Source organism: Vombatus ursinus, unplaced genomic scaffold, assembly GCF_900497805.2.
Source record: "Vombatus ursinus unplaced genomic scaffold, bare-nosed wombat genome assembly UNPS02014791.1, whole genome shotgun sequence".
Lineage (NCBI taxonomy): Eukaryota > Metazoa > Chordata > Mammalia > Diprotodontia > Vombatidae > Vombatus > Vombatus ursinus.
In genome coordinates, this window is record NW_020954569.1 from 48,354,688 (window position 1) to 48,373,480 (window position 18,793).

The 18,793-nt window shown below is 40.7% G+C and overlaps 1 protein-coding gene across 2 annotated transcripts in view; it reads right to left on the bottom strand.

Moving 5' to 3' along the window:
• Positions 1-18,793, bottom strand: part of PLEKHG4B (pleckstrin homology and RhoGEF domain containing G4B) — a 192,847-nt gene that overhangs the window by 14,280 nt on the left and 159,774 nt on the right. For both annotated transcript variants that reach the window (XM_027869104.1, XM_027869103.1), the window contains exons 16-20: positions 9,197-9,286; positions 8,843-9,067; positions 5,456-5,626; positions 2,027-2,207; positions 956-1,072 (exon numbers count right to left, since the gene is read on the bottom strand). In XM_027869104.1, coding sequence (XP_027724905.1) covers positions 956-1,072; positions 2,027-2,207; positions 5,456-5,626; positions 8,843-9,067; positions 9,197-9,286 — 784 coding nt within the window. The remainder of the gene's footprint in view (positions 1-955; positions 1,073-2,026; positions 2,208-5,455; positions 5,627-8,842; positions 9,068-9,196; positions 9,287-18,793) is intronic.

The window sequence follows — 18,793 nt, forward strand, 5'->3', positions numbered from 1 at the left end:
GATTAATCTTATTGCATCTCTTCACTTCCCTTCTCTTCCCTTCCCTTCTCTTCCCTTTCCTTCTCTTGCTTTCCTTTCTCTTCCCTTCCTTTCCCTTCCCTTCCTTCCCTTAGCTTCCCTTTTTCAGACTAAGTCTTCTATCTTGCCCTAGGCTAGAAGTACAGAGGCCACTCCAGTTACTGCTTGCAAAGCAGCTTTGATCTGCTTTGTTTCCAATCTGGGCCAGTTCATCTCCTTTTGGTAGCCTGATATTCTCCTACTCTAGGGGGCTCATTGTATTAGTTCTGGTCTTAAGGTGGACACCTGATTTGAGTACTACAGCTCAGAAAACCTGAGCTCTGTGGCAGTAGGGATTACATCCATGCACCATCATGGCCAGCCTCAGGTTAACCTTCATAGGGCATAGCTCCACTCATAATACCCTCTTCTTCAAAACTCAGAACCTCAAAGCTGGAAGAAGCTCAGAGAAATACAACTTGATATTGATTAGGAAACTCCTCTATGACATAACCAATAAGTGGTTTTCACCTTGGACCTGAACACCGTAAGTGAGAACAAGCCTGTTCCCCGCCAAGGCAGCCCACTCTTCACTTTGAGATAGCTGCAATAATTATGAAGTTTCCCACCTTATATCATGTCAAAATCTTTCAGTAAATTTTTAATAACTCTCTATTGCCTCTTAAGTAAACGAGTGCTCAAGTGGGATGCAAACTTTGCATTATATTAGTCTGGAAATACAACTACCACATATTAGAAAATTCATTATTTTGCTTCTCCTACATTTTCAATGAGGGGATCATTCATTGGTTATGAGACCTTACTGTTCGTGAGACTGTGATTGTTATACATAAAATCCTTGACCCTAAGCCACCAAAGCTCCAAGTCTGGTGTTTTATCTTTAAAGTCAAGTTTCTCCAGTAGAAGAAAGAAGGAAGAGCAAAGTAATAAGTGGCACCTGTTCCCTTCATGATGTAATCTATTGCCCGGTCACTTATGGCTGCGTCGCTGGGTTTGATGTCCATGAATGGCTTGTTGCCTATTCCCATAGATACCATTTCTTGCATCCTGAGTTCTAAAATAGAAACGTGTGTGATATTTGAGAGAGAAACTTCACAGAATTGTAGATTTTCAACTGGAAGGAATGTTAGGAGTCATCTTGCCCATTCCCTCTTTTCTCAAAGGACATTGTTCCTAGAAAGGTCATGTGACTTGCCCAATGATGCGCAGATTGCAAAAAGCCGAGCCAAGATTCAATGCCAGGTCCTTTGACTCCAAATCCAATGCTCTTTAAGTGGATCTTAATTGACAATTTACTAGGGAATATTTACTGTTTCAGGGCATCTGTCAATAGAGAGACTGAACTGACAAACAGGAGAGAGGAGGACTAAAGTGCAAAGTTGAATAAGGCAGGCCGTCGAAAACGAAAAACTATTGTCATGATCTGAGAGATTTGTAGGAGCCGAAGATAGACGAAACAAGAAAACAGCCCTGCGGCAACAAGAAGGATGTGGATAACCGAGGGAGCTCTCTGTCTTTGGCTCAGTTTTTATAGCTGTAGGAACTAATTCCATTGTGGCTCTCTGGGGTCCTGGCAGCAGGGGAGCATGTGAATGGAGTCACCTAGCTAATGGGAAGGAAGAGCATGGGGGTAGAGAAAGCAGCAGCTTCTAGCCCGGCAGATCCCGAAAATCAAATGGAAATGAATTCTGGGAAAAGGCCATTTGAACAGGCAAGAGTAGGGGGCAGCTATGGAGAGGTCAGTTTCATTAAAGTGGACTTTCTCCCAACCACCTATTAAAAAACTCCCCTCTAGGTGTAAAGTATTTATAGCTTTCAGGTAGCTAATTCTCCATAGCTCCAGAGAATAGTTGCTCTGACTCACATGGCTGAATTCTTTATGCTCAAGATGTAATATGACCTGTCTTGTGTCTCTATCATATTAAACTATCATATAAAATGAAATTTGAATGAGCCCTCTCCAGCAAGAACTACTGCTATTGCTTTGTAACTTCCTCATGTTCTATACCTCTGTTCCTCAGAGCTTGTCTCCAAAGGATTTTCCCTATGATATTTGTCCAAGCAATTTTCACTTCTGCTGAACTTGCTTGAAGGATGTATGTATCCTGGGATTTCCGCCTCCTTCGGAACCAGATCTCAAATCTCAGACCACTGTCTCCAACGTTCTCTGTCATTCCAATTTCAGCAGTCTGAAATCATATGCAGAAAAATCAGTGTGTTCAATTTCATCTTTGCATTTTCCACAGCCATGCAAAATTGATTTCACTGCTAAGAATCTGATGGTCCAAATAATTCAACATGGGAATTAATTTACTGTACAAAGCAAATCTTGATTTTCTATGGTCGCTTCTGAGAACTGCAACTACTTCACACATTTATGAAATGTTATTTTTCTCAAATGACTTGTGTATATCAATGTTATCTCCCCAGTCAACCTTATTCATTAATCCATGGTTAAGGGAGGGGGCAGAGATTATTTTCCATACCCTCACCCCCTTTTAATATAGGACAACTAAAATTATAATTAAGTGATTTTCTTAATGCTTAGTTATGAGCTTTAGCACACACACACACACACACACACGCACACACACACACACAGACACGCCCCTCCAGTGGTTCCCCCTATTTCTTCAGGAGCAAATGTAAAATCCTATGTGACATTTAAAGCCATTTACAACCAGGTCCCTTACTGTCATTCTAGTTTTCTCACACTTTACTCCCTTGTGTATACAATGGACACTAGCTTCAATTCACACTGATCTCCTTGATGTTCCTTATAGAAGATACTTCATCTCCTGACTCCATGCATTTTGACTGGCTATCCCTGGTGCCTGGAATATTCTGCCTCCTGGCTTCTTTGAAGAATCTGCTCAAATATCACCTTTTGCAAGAGGTCTTTCCCAATTTTCACTCCACCTCTATCCCCAAGCACGCCATTGCTACTGCTTTCCCTATGGGATTTTTGTTGTTGTTTTTCAGTCATGTCTGACTCTTTGTGACCCCATTTGGAGTTTCTTTGGCAAGGATACTGGAGTGGTTTGCCATTTCCTTCTCCAGCTCATTTTATACTTGGAAAAACTGGGTGAAGTGACTTGCCCAGGGTGACACAGCTAGTAAGTGTCTGAGGCTGGATTTGAACTCAGGTCCTCCTGACTCCAGGCCTGGCACTCTATCCACTGGACCATCTAGTTGCCTTAAGAGATTATCTTCTATTTATATTGCTTATATCTTGCATGTACAATTTTTTGCATGTGAGCTCCTTGAGGGCAGGAATCAGGTTTTTGTATCATCAGTGTTTAGCACAGTGCCTGGTACATAGTAGCACTTAATAAATCCTTTCTGATGGATTAACATGTCTTGTCAAAAGTTAATCAAGGGCAGAGACAGGAGCAAAGGGTGAGTTAGCAGAAACCCAGACTGAGGTGACCATGATGTTGGGATGAAATTACCCCAGTCTAGTGCTTGGCACACGATTGGCTCTTAATAAATACTTGTTTGGTGATTGACTAATCTTTCCCCTTCCCCCTTCCATTTTGTATCAGCCAGGACTCTGATTACTTTGTTATTTATTAGATGGCAAATTCCTAGGTGGTACAGTGGATAGAGTGCCAGACCCAGAGTCAGAAAGACCTGAATTCAAATTTGATCTTAGACTGACCTCAGACCCTGTTTGCCTCAGCTTCCTCATCTGCAAAATGAACTGGAGAAGGAAATGACAAACCCCTCCAGCATCTTTGCCAAGAAAACCCCAAATGGGATCATGAAGAGTCAGACATAAATAAAATGACTGAAGAACAACAACAACAAAATCTCATAGGAAAGGCACTAGCGGTGATAGGCTGGGGGTAAGGGTAGAGGGGAGACTGGGAAAAGTCTTCAAAGTGACCCTGGGCAAGTCACTTCACCCTGTTTGCCTCAGTTTCCTCATGTGTAAAATAAGCAGGAGAAAGAAATGGCAAACCACTCTAGTATCTTTCCAAGAAAACCCTAAAATGGGGTCATGGAGGGTCAGACATGACTGAAATGACTCAACAACAGCAACAAATTCCCGGTTAGTGCTGTGCTGTGAATTAATTAAGCTTCTGTGGAGCACTTTCCCAGGGTCATGCAAGGGATGTTCTGATCCCAGGAGTGTTGGCTCCCATAACAGCGCCATCCCCCCTAGACTACCCTGTCCTGTGATGGAAAAACTCTGAAACCCAATGTTTCTTGCAAACTGAAAGAAGAGGTTTTGCCTTGGCACTCTTTGAAGTGCTAAATTGTTATGGATACATTCCAACTTGGAGAGTAGATGCTGTATATGTGAATATGCCATGTTTTTATTTTTTTAAAATCTAGACAGTGGCCCACACTTTCTCTGCAACTTATAATCTCAGACAATTGTCTACAGCGGGGATGGGGAACTTCTAAATCCTTGGGTTCGGCCTTTTGACTGAGTCCAAGTTTTACAGAACAAATCCTTTGTTGTTTTTGGTTTTTGGTTAGGCAATGGGGTTAAGTGACATGCCCAGGGTCACATAGCTAGTGTTATGTTTCTTGAGGTCAAATTTGAACTCAGGTCCTCCTGAATCCAGGGCTGGTGCTGCCCCAACAAATCCTTTTATTAAGGGGATTTGTTCTGGGAAGTTTGGATTCAATTGAAGGGCTGCACTTGAGGACCTAGAGGGCCACGCGTGGCCTCCAGGCCAAAGGTGTCCTCTCCCTGCTCTAGAGTACTAAGAGGTTAAATGACTTGTGCAGGGTCACCCAACCAGTGTGTGCCAGGTTGGACCAAGGTCTTCTAATTCCAAGACTAGCCCTCTTTCTAGCGCACCACACTGCTTCCTATGTCCTCGCTTGTGTTCCTAATTAAAGGCAGGTGGTCAGAAGCTCCCAATTAAAGGGGACTGGAAGTCCACAGTCAGTTTGGCCCAACTTGCCGGAGCTTCTGTACTGCCAAGTGTGCCGAGGGGCGCGGTTCAGGCAGCTGCTGACTGCCCAATCAGCCCTCTCCACCCTAATAGAAATGCAAAGTAGAATGATTTGCTCAGGAAACATCTGGCTTCCAGTTGAGTCTCATTTAGTAAGACATCTCAATGTACCATATAAATAAATACAACTGGTACAGGGATGACTAACACCTCTGGGGAATAAAGCTGAGTTCACAGTGGTCTGAAGTTTTTGGAAAAATCAGGTAATAGGCATGAAGGAATTACACAGTGAGGTGTAAAAATGCTATCGTGTTGCTCTCTGTTTCATTCCATGAAGTTCAGTTTTTGTCCTTTTTTGCCTTTCCTCACTTACATGTAATTTATGGAATTAGAAAACCAAGAAAACTGTGAGCTCTTTTTAATCCAGAAATAATTACCAACCAACCCCATTCAAAAAACTGTACATTCTGTGCAAAAATCCCATGCATTATGCCCATGCCTTGCATAGGGCGGTTTGTTTGTACCTTGAATGACTGTTTATACATGTAAATATCATATCCCCCATCAATCTTCTTGGTCTTGCTAAACAAGATAAGATCCTCGAAAAGGAAGACGTGTCTCAGATATTTTTTCCTTCCACAACAAACAATAAATTCATCCTGACATCTCAGCTGCCCTTGTTCTTTTAAATTCACCTACAGAGAGAAAGAGAAAGAGAAAGATTTTAAAGAGATAATAGAGATCTTGTCTGATCTGAATTAGGTTAAGGATATTTTTACATTGGTGTCATTGTTCACCTTTAAACATCGCTTTAGCCATGCAAAATTGAAGGATGTTGGAATGGGTGCAAGCTTCTAGCTTAAAAAACAAATGTTAGAAAATTGTTTTAACATGAAATTGGAGAAAATTTTTAAAAAACATATATGTACAAAAGAAAATACGTCTGGACAATATTTTTAAAATTCAACAATATACTTTTAAGCACTGATTAAGCAACAAGAATTGTGCTAGTCGCTGAGGATACAAACATAAAAAAATGACAATCCCTGCTGTCAGTTGCTTCCTCAATTGTAAAGTAGGGGATAATAACAGCACTTACTTCCCAACCTTGTTGTAACAATCAAATGAGGTCATATTTAAAAGTGTTTAGTATGTCTGGCACATAGTACGTGCTATATAAATGCTAGCTATTATTATTATTAGTTTACTATCTAACAGGGAGAATAGGATATGTGTATAAATATGTATGACATAGAGTAAACGAAAAGAGTTCTGAAGAATTTTAAGAAATTTGAAGAAGTTTTGTTGTTTCTTCTTATACAAACAACATGACTAATATGGAAATGTTTTACATGATTGCATATCTATGTATATATGTATATATATGTATAAACCTTTATCAAATTACTTACCATCTTAAGGGGGAGGGGAGGGAGGGAAATTTGGGACTCAAAATTTTATAAAAAAAGAATGTTAAAAATTGTCTTTACATGTAATTGGAAAAAATGAAATACTATTTGAAAGAAAAAAAGAAATTTGAGGAAGATATAAAATTGCATGCCTTCTCAAGGAGGGAGGGAGAGAATATGGAACTTAAAGAAATTTTAAGTATGTTAAAAATTTTATTTACATGCAATTAAAAATAAAATAAAAATCAAATGTTTTAAAAAACAAACTCAAGGAAGGAAAGATGCAAGGCTGAGGGCTAGGGAGAAAGGATTAAGAAAAGCTTCAAGGAAGAAGGTTCACCTGAGTTAGGCCTTGATGAAAAAGAGATTAATTTGAACAGTCAGCTATGGATGCAGGGCTTTCCAGGTAGGAGGATGGCCTACATGAATACACAGAGGCAGGTAAAGGGTATGACAAAGTCTAGGAACAGCTAATGGTCCAATTTGGCTGGAACACAGGATATGAGAAAGGCAGAAATGTGATTGTAAGGTTTGTTGGAGCCAGATTGAGAAGGGCTTTAAACGTCAGACAAATAATAACAGTAATAGCTAGAATTTATAGTACCTACTATGTGCCAGGCACTGTACTAAGTGCTTTATAAATATTCTCATTTTGATCTCACAACAATCTTGCAAAGTAGGTGCTATTATTATTCTTCACATTTTACATTTGGGGAAACTGAGGCAGATAGCGGTTAAATGACTTGCTCAAAATCACACAGCTAGTAAGTGTCTGAGGCCAGATTTGAACTCAGGTCTTCCTGACTCCAGGCCCAGCACTTTATCCATTCACCTCCTGGCTGCGCAAGGTAACCCAGTAAATGACAGAAGCTCTCAGCCCTCAGCCCAGTGAGGCTAAATTCTCTCTTTTTCAGCAGATATCACAGAATGAGCTGATCACTCTAGTTTTAGGAGATAACCTAGAGAGTCACAGAGGTTTTGAAATTGGTCCAGCATCAGGCAAATTGGAATGGGAAAGTTTCTAAAATTTGTTGGAAAATTTCAAAAGTCCAACGATTCTGCAAAGACCAACATTCAGTAATTTGTATAATACTCTGAGGAAGTATTTTGTATAATTTGTATAATACTTTAATACTATAATACCCTGAGGAAGACACTTGTCAAGTCACCTTTCATCTCAGACTGCTAGAATAGTGACATTACCATATGGTGGCACTCTTCATGTCAGTCCAATGAGATTAGTGACTAGAAATGTGTTTTACTTTTTTAATGATTCCAAGACCTGGTACAAATTCCTGTGAACAGGAGTTCAGCTACATCAGAATGCCTGACGTAGAAGGAACCTGAAAGAACATTTAGTCCAATTCCTCTATGTTACAGATGGGGAAACTGAGACCTGGAGTCTTCAGAAAAATTGTTGATTTAATGCCTTTTCCAGCTCTGCTATGGAGCAAAAAGGGCTTAGAGTATAAAGTCAGGAGATATAGAGCTCCTTGAAAGAGATTGTCCTTCACTTTTCTTTTATCCGCAGGCACAGTGCCTGGCACACAGTAGGTGTTTAAGAAATGCTGATGGATGGATTGATTGATGTATGCTCTCTGACACTGGTCATTTAATTTCAGTGAGCCTTGGTTTTCTCTTCTGTGAAATGGGGATATCTGCACTGCTTACCTTGCAGGGTCATAGTGAGGAAAGCAGTTGGTCGACTTTACAGCACTGTGCAATTGAAGTAGTATTATTCTAATTATTCTTATTCTTGTGTGGCTGCGACTGTGAGGTGCGTTTTAAAACACTCAAGTGAACTGAACTTAGCTAGTTCATTTGCTTAGTTTCAGAGTGACTGGATTTTGCAGCTTGAATGACCAAGTGACACAATACTCACTCTCTTCCATGCCCATCCCTAGGTTGGTTAAGCGTGTAGTGCACAAATACCTGCAGGATACTGGAGGATTTATGGAAGGACGGGGACAATAATTACACACAATGAGGAAGTGTGGACGGTTTTAAATCTCCACCAGTGGAAGAGGGCAGTGTCCACATCAATGACATCATGGGTCCTTTGTAGGACTGACCATTGCACAGCAGAGGGGCTGACCGCTAGAGAGGAGCAAGGAACAATGGTATTCCCATCTTCTGATTCGCTTTAATTCTGGGCTCCCTTTAAAGAGCAGCTATCGACAGCTGCCAGAATCACAGAAGCCGAGTGTTGAAAGGGACCAATCCCATCGATACCCAAAAGGACTCTTCAGTTCTAAAACATCTCTCCCACTGTCCTTATCCTTCTTTCCCATCAAAGTCCAAAGTGGCAGATTGGAGCAGATGATTAGGCCTGGAGATATGTGAATGTAATTTCCTTCCTCACTTTCCCACACCCCTACTTAGCCGGGTGGCACTTCTTTGGTCACTCCCTTTACGAAGGGCAGGAGACAGGGACCTCCCGCTGACTTCCCACATGGCATGCAAAGCTTGTCAGGAGGAAGCAAAGAGAGGAAGAACCCTTACATCACACCCCCGGATGGCGTCCATGGCCAACAAGTCGTTCCCGTGGCGAAGCTGGAATTTGACCATCTCCTCGGCAGCTCGGAGGTCACTGAGCTCCTGCTCCTGAGTCTTCGTGCATTCTTTGATCATGTCCTTTAGCAGCAGAGCATATTTGCTCATCCTCTGGATTGGTTTAAGCAGGTAGGAGGCTAGGTCCATCTTATCACCCAGATCTTGCTGCTTGTTCTAAGAGAATGTCAAAAGGGTGAAGACAGAGGTTAGTGCATGGCTGGCAATTCAGGGCCACCAAAATATCTATCACTCACAGACATTGGGTGTAGGCTTCACTGGATGGAGTAATGAAAATATGATTACTTTAAAGAAGGCATTCCCATGGCTGCTAAGCAAAGCATCGGATTGTGGTTTGTTTTTGCTGTATAGTGCATACATCCCAAACTGTTCTTCCTGAAAAAAGAAGAGGAGATACATTTTTTTAAGGTGAAGTCAGTAAAAGTTTACATTCATATGAAACATATCTGCTTCTAAACTGGAAAGAGACTAGATATTTTTCTGTAACTGGAGGGACGAACTGTCATCTTTGTCCTGTGAAATCCTCTAGGTGGTAGTCTTGGTTTAGATGCATTTGAGAGTAAAAAAGCTCTTTGCAAAGTTTTTGTTCTCAGTGGTTCAACTTAATGTTTCATTTAAAAATGCCTCAGGCATCCCAAATCAAGCAGGAGAGCTTTGGAAACCATCCACTTACCATTGCATACACAATTCCAAGAATTCTAGCATTCTTCTTAAACAACAGGACATGAGAAAAACAGGGGAAATGCAGTACTTGTGACTTAGTGGGGAAGTCAGGGAAGAGAAGCTAGTGGTTTATGGTGAAAATTCTGACTGATGGCTTGGATACAAAGTCCTCTAAAAACAAAAATTCATATTGTCATTTGTGATTATTATGCAATACAGAAATTGCAATTTGTGGACAATAATAATTTTTTTTTGATGAGCTGAAAGGATTTTGCAAAGGGGATCTTATGGATCTTTCTAACACTTATTATTAGTGGATTTATGTGTATGATAATAGTGTATTTTGGTTAGTAGAGGATGAGCCAAGAGTTTATCTACTGGGGCAGCTAGGTGGCGCAGTGGATAGAGCCTCCGGACCTGAGTTCAAATACGGTCTCAGACACTTGACACTAGCTGTGTGACTCTGGGCAAGTCACTTAACCCCATTGCCTAGGGAAACCCCCCCCCCAAAAAAAAACAAAACAAAAATCCCAAAAAAACCCATAATAATCATTTAAAATAAAAAGAGTTTACTTAAGCCATTATCAGCATAGATGCTACCATGAGATGGTTACTATTTTTCCTCCCAAGAATGCTTATTCCTTTTGTATCTTTCTATAGAACCTAGTGGGGCAGCTAGGTGTTACAGTGGATAGAGTGCCAGGCATGGAATCAGGAACACTCATCTTCCTATTCAAATCTCAGACAGACACTTACTAGCTGTGTGACCCTGGGCAAGTCACTTAATTCTATTTGCTTCAGTTTGCTCATCTGTAAAATGAGCTGAAGAAGGAAATAGCAAACCACTCCAGTATCTTTGCCAAGAAAACCCCAAATGGGGTCACAAAGAGTTAGACACGACTGAAAAATGACTGAACAACAAATAGCACCTGGTACAGACATATGTTGAAAAGTTGTATTAGTTTGGTGAAAAACGTGATGTTGAGCAAAATCACATTATGTGGGGCAAACTGAGTTTACACCCACAATGCTTTAAGTGGGCTAGCAGTTGAATGGCATTACAGGAAGTTTTGTGACTTTGCAGTAGGGTGTTTTTGTTGTTGTTGTTGTTGTTGTTTTTTTGGTGAGGCAATAGGGGTTAAGTGACTTGCCCAGGGTCACACAGCTAGTGAGTGTCAAGCGTCTGAGGCTGTGCAGTAGGGTTTTGCTATTATGCATTAATGCTGTTATTACAAAATGATGTTGGAGCAACCTCATATTGGGGCACACATATATGGTTCTCTGCATAGAAGAGGCATTCGGTACATATCAACTAATTAATTAAGTAACTTTCCTTATTCCGAGGTGAGAGAAAGGAGATTCACAGCAAGTTCATACAACGTAATTCCCTGTAGCACCCATATCAGGATAGAATGAGTCTGTTTAGAAAGCAGGGTGTATTCCTTGGAGCTTTTTGTCCTCAGAGAAAAATGATACTACTTTTCAAAGGGTAAAATAAACACGTGAGCTCCATCCTCTTATTAGGGAAGAATCCTAGGACTGCTATTGTTTCTCTCTCAGTGGGGGTATAAGATTCACTAATTCTTGGTGTGACTCTGGACCCTTCCTGGATTTGGAAAAGCCTTCTTCTTAGGCATAGTACTGTATTTAATGTGGAACAGCTGAGTGGTGCAGTGGATAGAGCACTGGGCCTGGAGTCAGGAAGACTCATCTTTCTGAGTTCAAATCTGGCCTCAGATACTTACTAACTGTGTGACCCTGGGTAAGTCACCTAACTCTCTTTGCCTCAGTTTCCTCATCTGTAAAATGAATCGGAGAAGAAAATGACAAACTGCACTATTTTTGCCAAGAAAACCCCAAACGGGAGTCAGACACAACTGAAATGACTGAACAACAACAAAATATCTGATTCAGAGCAGCAGCTGCAGATCAGGAGAGATGGGGAGCTGGTTGAGTCTTTTATAGGGAAAATTATTGCTCTATTCAGCACAAACCTTTACAATTTGGAAAATGGGCCCAAGAAGTCACAGTGTAAAATCTTACCACCCCTGTAACCCAATCTGATGGTGTGGCCAAGAGGCTATGCTTGAGTATGGTGTGTAGTGTGTGAGGTATAACTATGAAGTGACATACCTTGCTTCAAGTGAGATATATGTAAAGTGCTTAGTACAGTGCCTGGCACATAGTAGGTGTTATATAAATGTCTCATTCCATTTCCTTTTCAAACAAATATATTAAAAGTCATACATCCAAATGAAAGTTGCTTTTCAAAGGGAACCATTGTCCTTGGAAAACTTCCTACCTTTTCTTCTGATGCTGCTATTGCTCAAAATATCTCTGAGACTTGGTCTTTGACAGTTGCCTTCAGAGTCTGTGCCACCTACTTTGTAATACACTCCATGGAGGTAAATATATAACATGTAGGAGGGGATTTGATTTTTTGGAAATGGCTCCAAATTACATGGGGTCAAATTAGGCTGGCGCAGTGCAGAGTTCACTGGCTCTGGATTTAGAAGACCTGTGTTCAGATCCTGCCATTGATGCCTATTACTTGTGTGTGAGCTTGAGCACATCCCAACCTCCCTGGGCCCCATATTCCTCCTGTAGAAAATGATGGGTTTGGATTATAGCTATATCTACATTTATGTGTATATATATCCATATATAGAGCCTTCTAACACCAGATCTATGATCCTATAAGTTGCTGATTAAGGTGGATGATCAAGCTTGCCAGTGCTGTCTTTGGTTTAAAAACAAAACACAAACGCATCATGGATATAAAATTAAGAGGTTGATTTTCTTGTGGGCCTTCAAAACTGACTCTTGAGACCATTCCAATTTTTTCTCCTAAGTTTTCAGGGAGAGCATACTATCTCAGCAGCTTGTATCTATTTGTTGAGGCTAAAGACATATTTATAAAAGCAGAATAATCAAAAAATATTCATTATTAAATTCCAGAACCAGTGCTTTGTTTATGTTTATTCTGAAAGATGATCATTTGTAAGAGCTTATGTAGGTCAGCTACTCATAAGTATCTGAGCCCGAAGTTCTGTGGCAAAAGAAAAGATGTCGGTAAATTCAAACATGCTTTCTTTTACTCAAAAGAATCAATGATTTGTAAGTGGACTATCTTGTTTAAAATCAATTAGGGGTACCTGGCTTATAATTGTGACCCCTCCACTAAGACATGGTGTAACCTTAGACAAGTCATTTAACTTTTCTTGGCCTGTGAAATGAGAAAGCCTTAGAGAGGTTTCCCCTTGATCTGTGACTTCATGAAAGAAGTCATTCAATCTGTTCATTAAAATGATTAACTTGGATAATTACAAGCCAAATCTTTTATTTTGGGGGGGGGAGGCAGTTGGGGTTAAGTGACTTGCCCAGGGTCACACAGCTAGTAAGTGTCAAATATCTGAGGCCAGATTTGAACTCAGGTCCTTCTGACTCCAGGGCTGCAAGCCAAATCTTAATAAACAAGCGTGCTTATTGTTTTTTTCCCTGTGGGATGTGAATCTTTCATTGCTGGCTAGACCACATCTTAAATTTTGCTAGAGCTCCCAAAGTATGGACCTAAATCCCATTCTCAGTACATATCGTAGAGTCACAAATAGAAGTGAGGCATTTCTAAGAAAAGGTATTGCACAGTTTTGAAAAATGGTTTATTGTCTAGAGAAGTATAAATTACATTGTGGGTAAACAGATTGTCATTTATTTATTTTATTTGTTTAAACTCATTCAGATTGATTCAAATCTATAACCATAGGATTATGGAGTTAGAGATGAACTTAGAGGTTGAGTCCAACCATGTCATTTTACAGATAAGGAAACCAAGGCACAGAGGGGTTAACTGATTTGCTTAGAGTCACACAACTAGTAAGTGTCTGAAGCAAGATACGACTCCAAGTCTTTCTTGCTCCAACTTCAGCGCTCTATCCAGTATATCACAATTTAGAGCTAAAGTGAGAGTCATAGATTTAGAAGTAGATGAGACCTCAGAGGACACCAATTTACTCTCCTCATTTTACAGCTAGGTGCCAAAGTGGATAGAGTGCTTGGCCTGGAAGCAGGAGGACTTGAGTTGAAATCCAACTTCAGACGCTTACTGGCTGTATAAACCTGGACAAGTCACTGATTGCCTCAGTTTCATCATCTGTAAAATGAACTGGAGAAGGAAATGGCAAACCACTCTGGTATCTTTGCCAAGAAAACTCCAAACAGGGTCATGGAGAGATGGACGTGACTGAAACGACTCAACACACATTTTACAGATGAGGAAACTGAGGTCCGAAGAAGTGGGATAATTTGTCCAGCGTCACATGGGTGAAGGCCCTAATGCCCTCACGCCTGGACTTTTGCAATAGGCTGCTAGCTGGTCTCCCTGCCACGAGGCTCCCCTCACCCCGTTTCATCCTCCACTCTGCTGTCAAGGTGATTTTCCTAAAGCACAAGTCTGACTAGGTGACGTTCAGTGGCTCCCTATTGCCTCCAGGATGAAATGTAAAATGCTGTGGCGTTTAAAGCCCAACTTCCCCACTTTTCCAGTCTTCTTACCGCCCCTTTCTCCCACATACTCCAGTGCCACCTCACTGTTCCTCAAACAAGACACTCTCCTGACCGAACATTTTCTGTTGCTGTCCCTCATGCTTGGAACGCTCCCCCTTCCAGCTTCCCTGGTTTTCCTCAAATGCTAGCTAGAATATCACCTTTTACAGGAAGCCCTCCCCGATCCTCCTTAATGCTAGTGCCATTCCTCTGTTGACTATTTCCAATTTATCTTGCAGAGAGCTTGTTTTTGTTTGTTTGTTTGGTTTTTTTTAGGCAATTGGGGTTAAGTGACTTGCCCAGGGTCACACAGCTAGTAAGTGTCAAGTGTTTGGTCTGAGGCCGTATTTGAACTCAGGTCCTTCTGACTCCAGGGCTGGTGCTCTATCCACTGTGCCACCTAGCTGCCCCGAGAGCTTGCTTTTACATAGCTGTTTGCAGGTTGTCTCCCCATTAGATTGTCAGCTCCTTGAGAGCTCCAACTATCTTTGGCTTTTCTTTATATCCCCAGTGCTTGGCATATAGTAGGTGCTTAATAAATGTTTATTGACTGGCTGAAATGGAGAATATGTAGCACAGCTACTATTTCAACTCAGGTCCTCTGATTCCAAATGCAGTGTTCTTGCTTCTGCCCCTTTGTGGTTCCCACTCCCCAAGCACTTAGAAATTCATCTTGGTTAATACTCAGGTGGTTCTCAGCCACACTTTGCATAGAGCAGGTTCTCAATAGATATTTATTGATTTGATTTGATTCCCAGTAAATGCCAAGACTACTTCGGACCTGCCTCCAGAATCACTTACACCTGATGATGGGGAAATGAATTCTAAATTCCACATTTAACAGTCTAAATTCTGCCCTTGGGAGGAAGCCTGGATTCATCTAGGAAACAAAGGGAGCTGCCCGTGTAGCGCCATATCTATTTTTATAACCAAGTGTCTTATTCGTCAACCCTCAAGGGCAGGGGTTTGAGGCTTATTGGTCACATCTGATTCTCATTTTATTTGAGTCTGTAGCGGGTTTTACACAGCATAATGAAGTTGAGAACTGAGCCCATATCTTGACAATTCTCACTCCAGTATTATACTGTTTTCTTAATTATTTGGGTAATTCGGGAAATGTGAAATCTACCTGGGTGATTGAGGCTAGGTAGAGGGCATGTATTTCTGAGGTTTGGTTCCCAACAGACCTATTTGATTCTTGGAGAAAGAGTAATGAAACATGGAAATTATCACTGCCACCACTCTAACAGATTTTCATTATTGATTCTCAGTCACAAGGCGGAAATTGCCCCCAGGTGTATGGCTGAGTGAGCCAACAAGTCTCTTCTTGGCCCTTGACGGGCCTTACTGTCTCTGTGGTCAAAGCAGTTAGGTACAAGTAATACCACTCAGTTGTGTTAGTTATCATATATGCAGAGAGAAGTCATTTATTACCATTTGTGGGGAAAAAACCCCCAGATTAACAACTACCAGTATAGAAATCCATTAGGACTATTGAAGAAGGCCAGGGAAGGGAAATTGAGCTGGTTGAAAATCATTGTGATTTTCCGAGGATATGGAGAGCACATGTGGAAGAGTTTGTGGATACTAGATTAGGATGAGTCACATGGTGGTCATCTATGCCTCCTGCCCTTCCTGGTTTCCTTCCAGACTCGATTTAAATGCCACTTTCTGCATGATGTCTTTTTAGTACCCATTCCACCCCACCTCTTCCACCTAGACCCTACCCCTATCTTCTAACCAGTGCCTCACTACTGCCTTCTCTCTGAGATTACTCTGATTATATACTATTTACACTCCATATGTACTTTTAAAAATGTTTATATGTACAACTTTTTGTTTTTATGTTTACATGTATGACTTTTTCTTTTTCGTATTTCCCTCATTATATTGTAAACTCTTTGAGGGCAGGGACTGTTTTGGCCTTTGTTTGTTTGCACAGTTAGAGTTAAATAAATGCTTGTTGACTGTCTAACTGGTGGAGCCCTGGGAGAGGACGGCTATGGAGGACACTGGACTTCTGTGCTCATTTCACATAAGGTCTGTGGAAGAAATGTGAATTATGGACAGATACAGATGAAGAACCCTTCTTGGGAAAAACCTCTCCTTTCTATTCACTTCAATAGATAATTATTAAGCTCTTGTGGTATATAGAACACTGTGCTAGGTACTTGAATAAATACAAAATCTTGCTAAAATAATCTTTGGCATCATGGACTATGACCCATACAAAATTAACATATTCTTAAGGGCAGATTTTTTTGCTTTTTTGGTTTTTTCTCTCTAGCTCTTACCACAGTTTCTGGCACATGGTTAATGTTTAATAAATGCATTTTCATTTATTCATTCATATATTTATATATGTACAAATTGTCCCTCCTAATGGAATGTAAACTCATTGAAGATAGGACAGTTTTGTTTTTGTCTTTGTGTCTCTAGCACCTAGGACAATGTCTGGCCCACAGTCAATGCTTAATAGATGGTTGTTGATTGATTGATTGATTAACAGTCCTATGAGTCCTGAATCCTAAACACTTTTCAACTCTAATGATGTTAGAGAACGAAACTCTGTGGGGAACTAAGGGGATGTCGGGCTTTAAGTTTGCCAGACTGCCCAGGAACACAGCTGTGTCACCAAAGGTCCAGCTGCCAAAGGGGCCCAGGATAGGATGAAGAAGGATGACAAATGGGGTGACAGTTTAAGTCAGTTTAAGACAGTTTAAGAGATTATGATGTTGTAACAAAGAGGAAGTATGAGGTGGAGAAGCAAGGGCTCTGTTTGGTCTAGCTGTGGTGATGGGCTGGAGATGCTGGGGGGACGGGAAGCTGGCAACAGGTTAAAAAACACTCTGTAGTGGGCCACAGAGGAGTTTCAGAAAGAAAATTGTCACACATGGTTATCTTATTAATCCACATTGATAACAATAACAATAATAATAGCTAGCATTTATTTAATTCTTTGGGGCAGCTAGGTGATGCCATAGTGCACAAAGTATTGGGTCTGTAGTCAGGAAGACTCCTCTTCTTGAGTTCAGATCTGGCCTTAGATACTTACTAGCTCTGTGACTCTGGGCAAGTCACTTAACCCTGTTTGCCTCAGTTTCATCATCTGTAAAATGAGCTTGAGAAGGAAATGGCAAACTACTCTAGTATCTCAGCCATGAAAACCCCAAATAGGGTCACAAAGAGTCGGACTTGATTGAAAAACAACTACACAACAAGAATAACAACGTTTGGTTCTTAAAGGTTTGCAAAGCGCTTTTCATAGGTTATCTCATTTGATTTTCACAATAATCTTCTGAGGTAGATGCTATTATTATCATCCCCATTTTACTGGTTAGGGAACTGGGACAAACAGAGATTAAGGGACTTGCCCAGGATCACACAGTAAGTATCTGAGACTCAAGTTTCCTGATTACAAGTCCAACAGTCTACACATTGTTTCACAAGAGGTCCCTTGGGAATGGAAGAGTTGGGAAACTATTTTGCCAAAACACATACGTTGCATTTTTATAAATGGGAAAGGGAAATACTAGTTGATAATCACTGAGCGGGGTGATGTTATTTTTGAGGCTTTGGGGAGGTCTTGTTGAGGGAGAGAACAATGAGACCAAGAGGTGGACGACTCATAAACCGCATAGGGACAGTCTTAAAATGAGAAGAACTAACACCTCTGTCCCAAGCCACCCTCATTCAAATACCCTCCTTTACACGCTTAGGTGTGAATGCTTACTTAATCCTAAGCATGATTACTACCTGGCAAAGGCTTAATAAAAAACATTAGGAAAGGCAAGTATTTTAGGAAAGACTCTCCACCCATTTATTTCCCTCTAACCTTCAGGGAAGCCTGGGAGACTCTCTTGAAGTCTCCTACTTCATCAACTCCAGCTACCTTAGAGAGAGTGTGAAGATAATGTGGCATGATGCATAATAGAGAGCTAACCTTGGCATCAGCAATCAGAAGTTCATTAGCTGTGTTTCCACAAGCAAGCTGCCTAACCAATCTGAGCCTCAATTTCCTCACCTATAAAATGGATGAATAATAGTACCTATATTACACGACTGTTGCGAGGCTCGAAAGAGAAAGTGTATACAATGAACTTCACAAATCTGAAAGTGTGATATAAATGTGAGCTATAATTATTATCTATATATAATATAATTATATTACAAATATATATAATTTGGTAATTATATAATAATTACCAAACCTAAACACAGGCAGGCTCTGAAGGTGAAACTCTAGAATCCAGAAACCACAATAGTCATGATCAACATAGGAAGGTTTCTAGGAGTGCCCTGTAACAATGTAGTATCTCCAGCAGAAACAGCTATTGAATAGGTTTCTTGGGGCCTGTTATCCTCTACTTGTGGGAAAGAGGGAATAGAAAGAAAAGAGAACTGAGGGCTAGAGAAAAGAGAAGTGTTAAAATGCTAAAAAAGGAAGAAAAATGGGAAACAAAGTTACAATGAAGCAAAAGTGGATTTATTTTCTTAAAGTATAGGCACTGGACCTGTGATTTCATTGGCATTGGGCCCATCCTGGTAAGAAAAAGTCCTCCTAAAAATGTAAGTTGGAGCCTTCTCTTCTACTTAATGTCTTTGACAGTCACCCAGCATCACATAGTTAGTGTCTGAGGCCACATTTGAATTCAGGACTTCTCCCTAAGCTTAGCG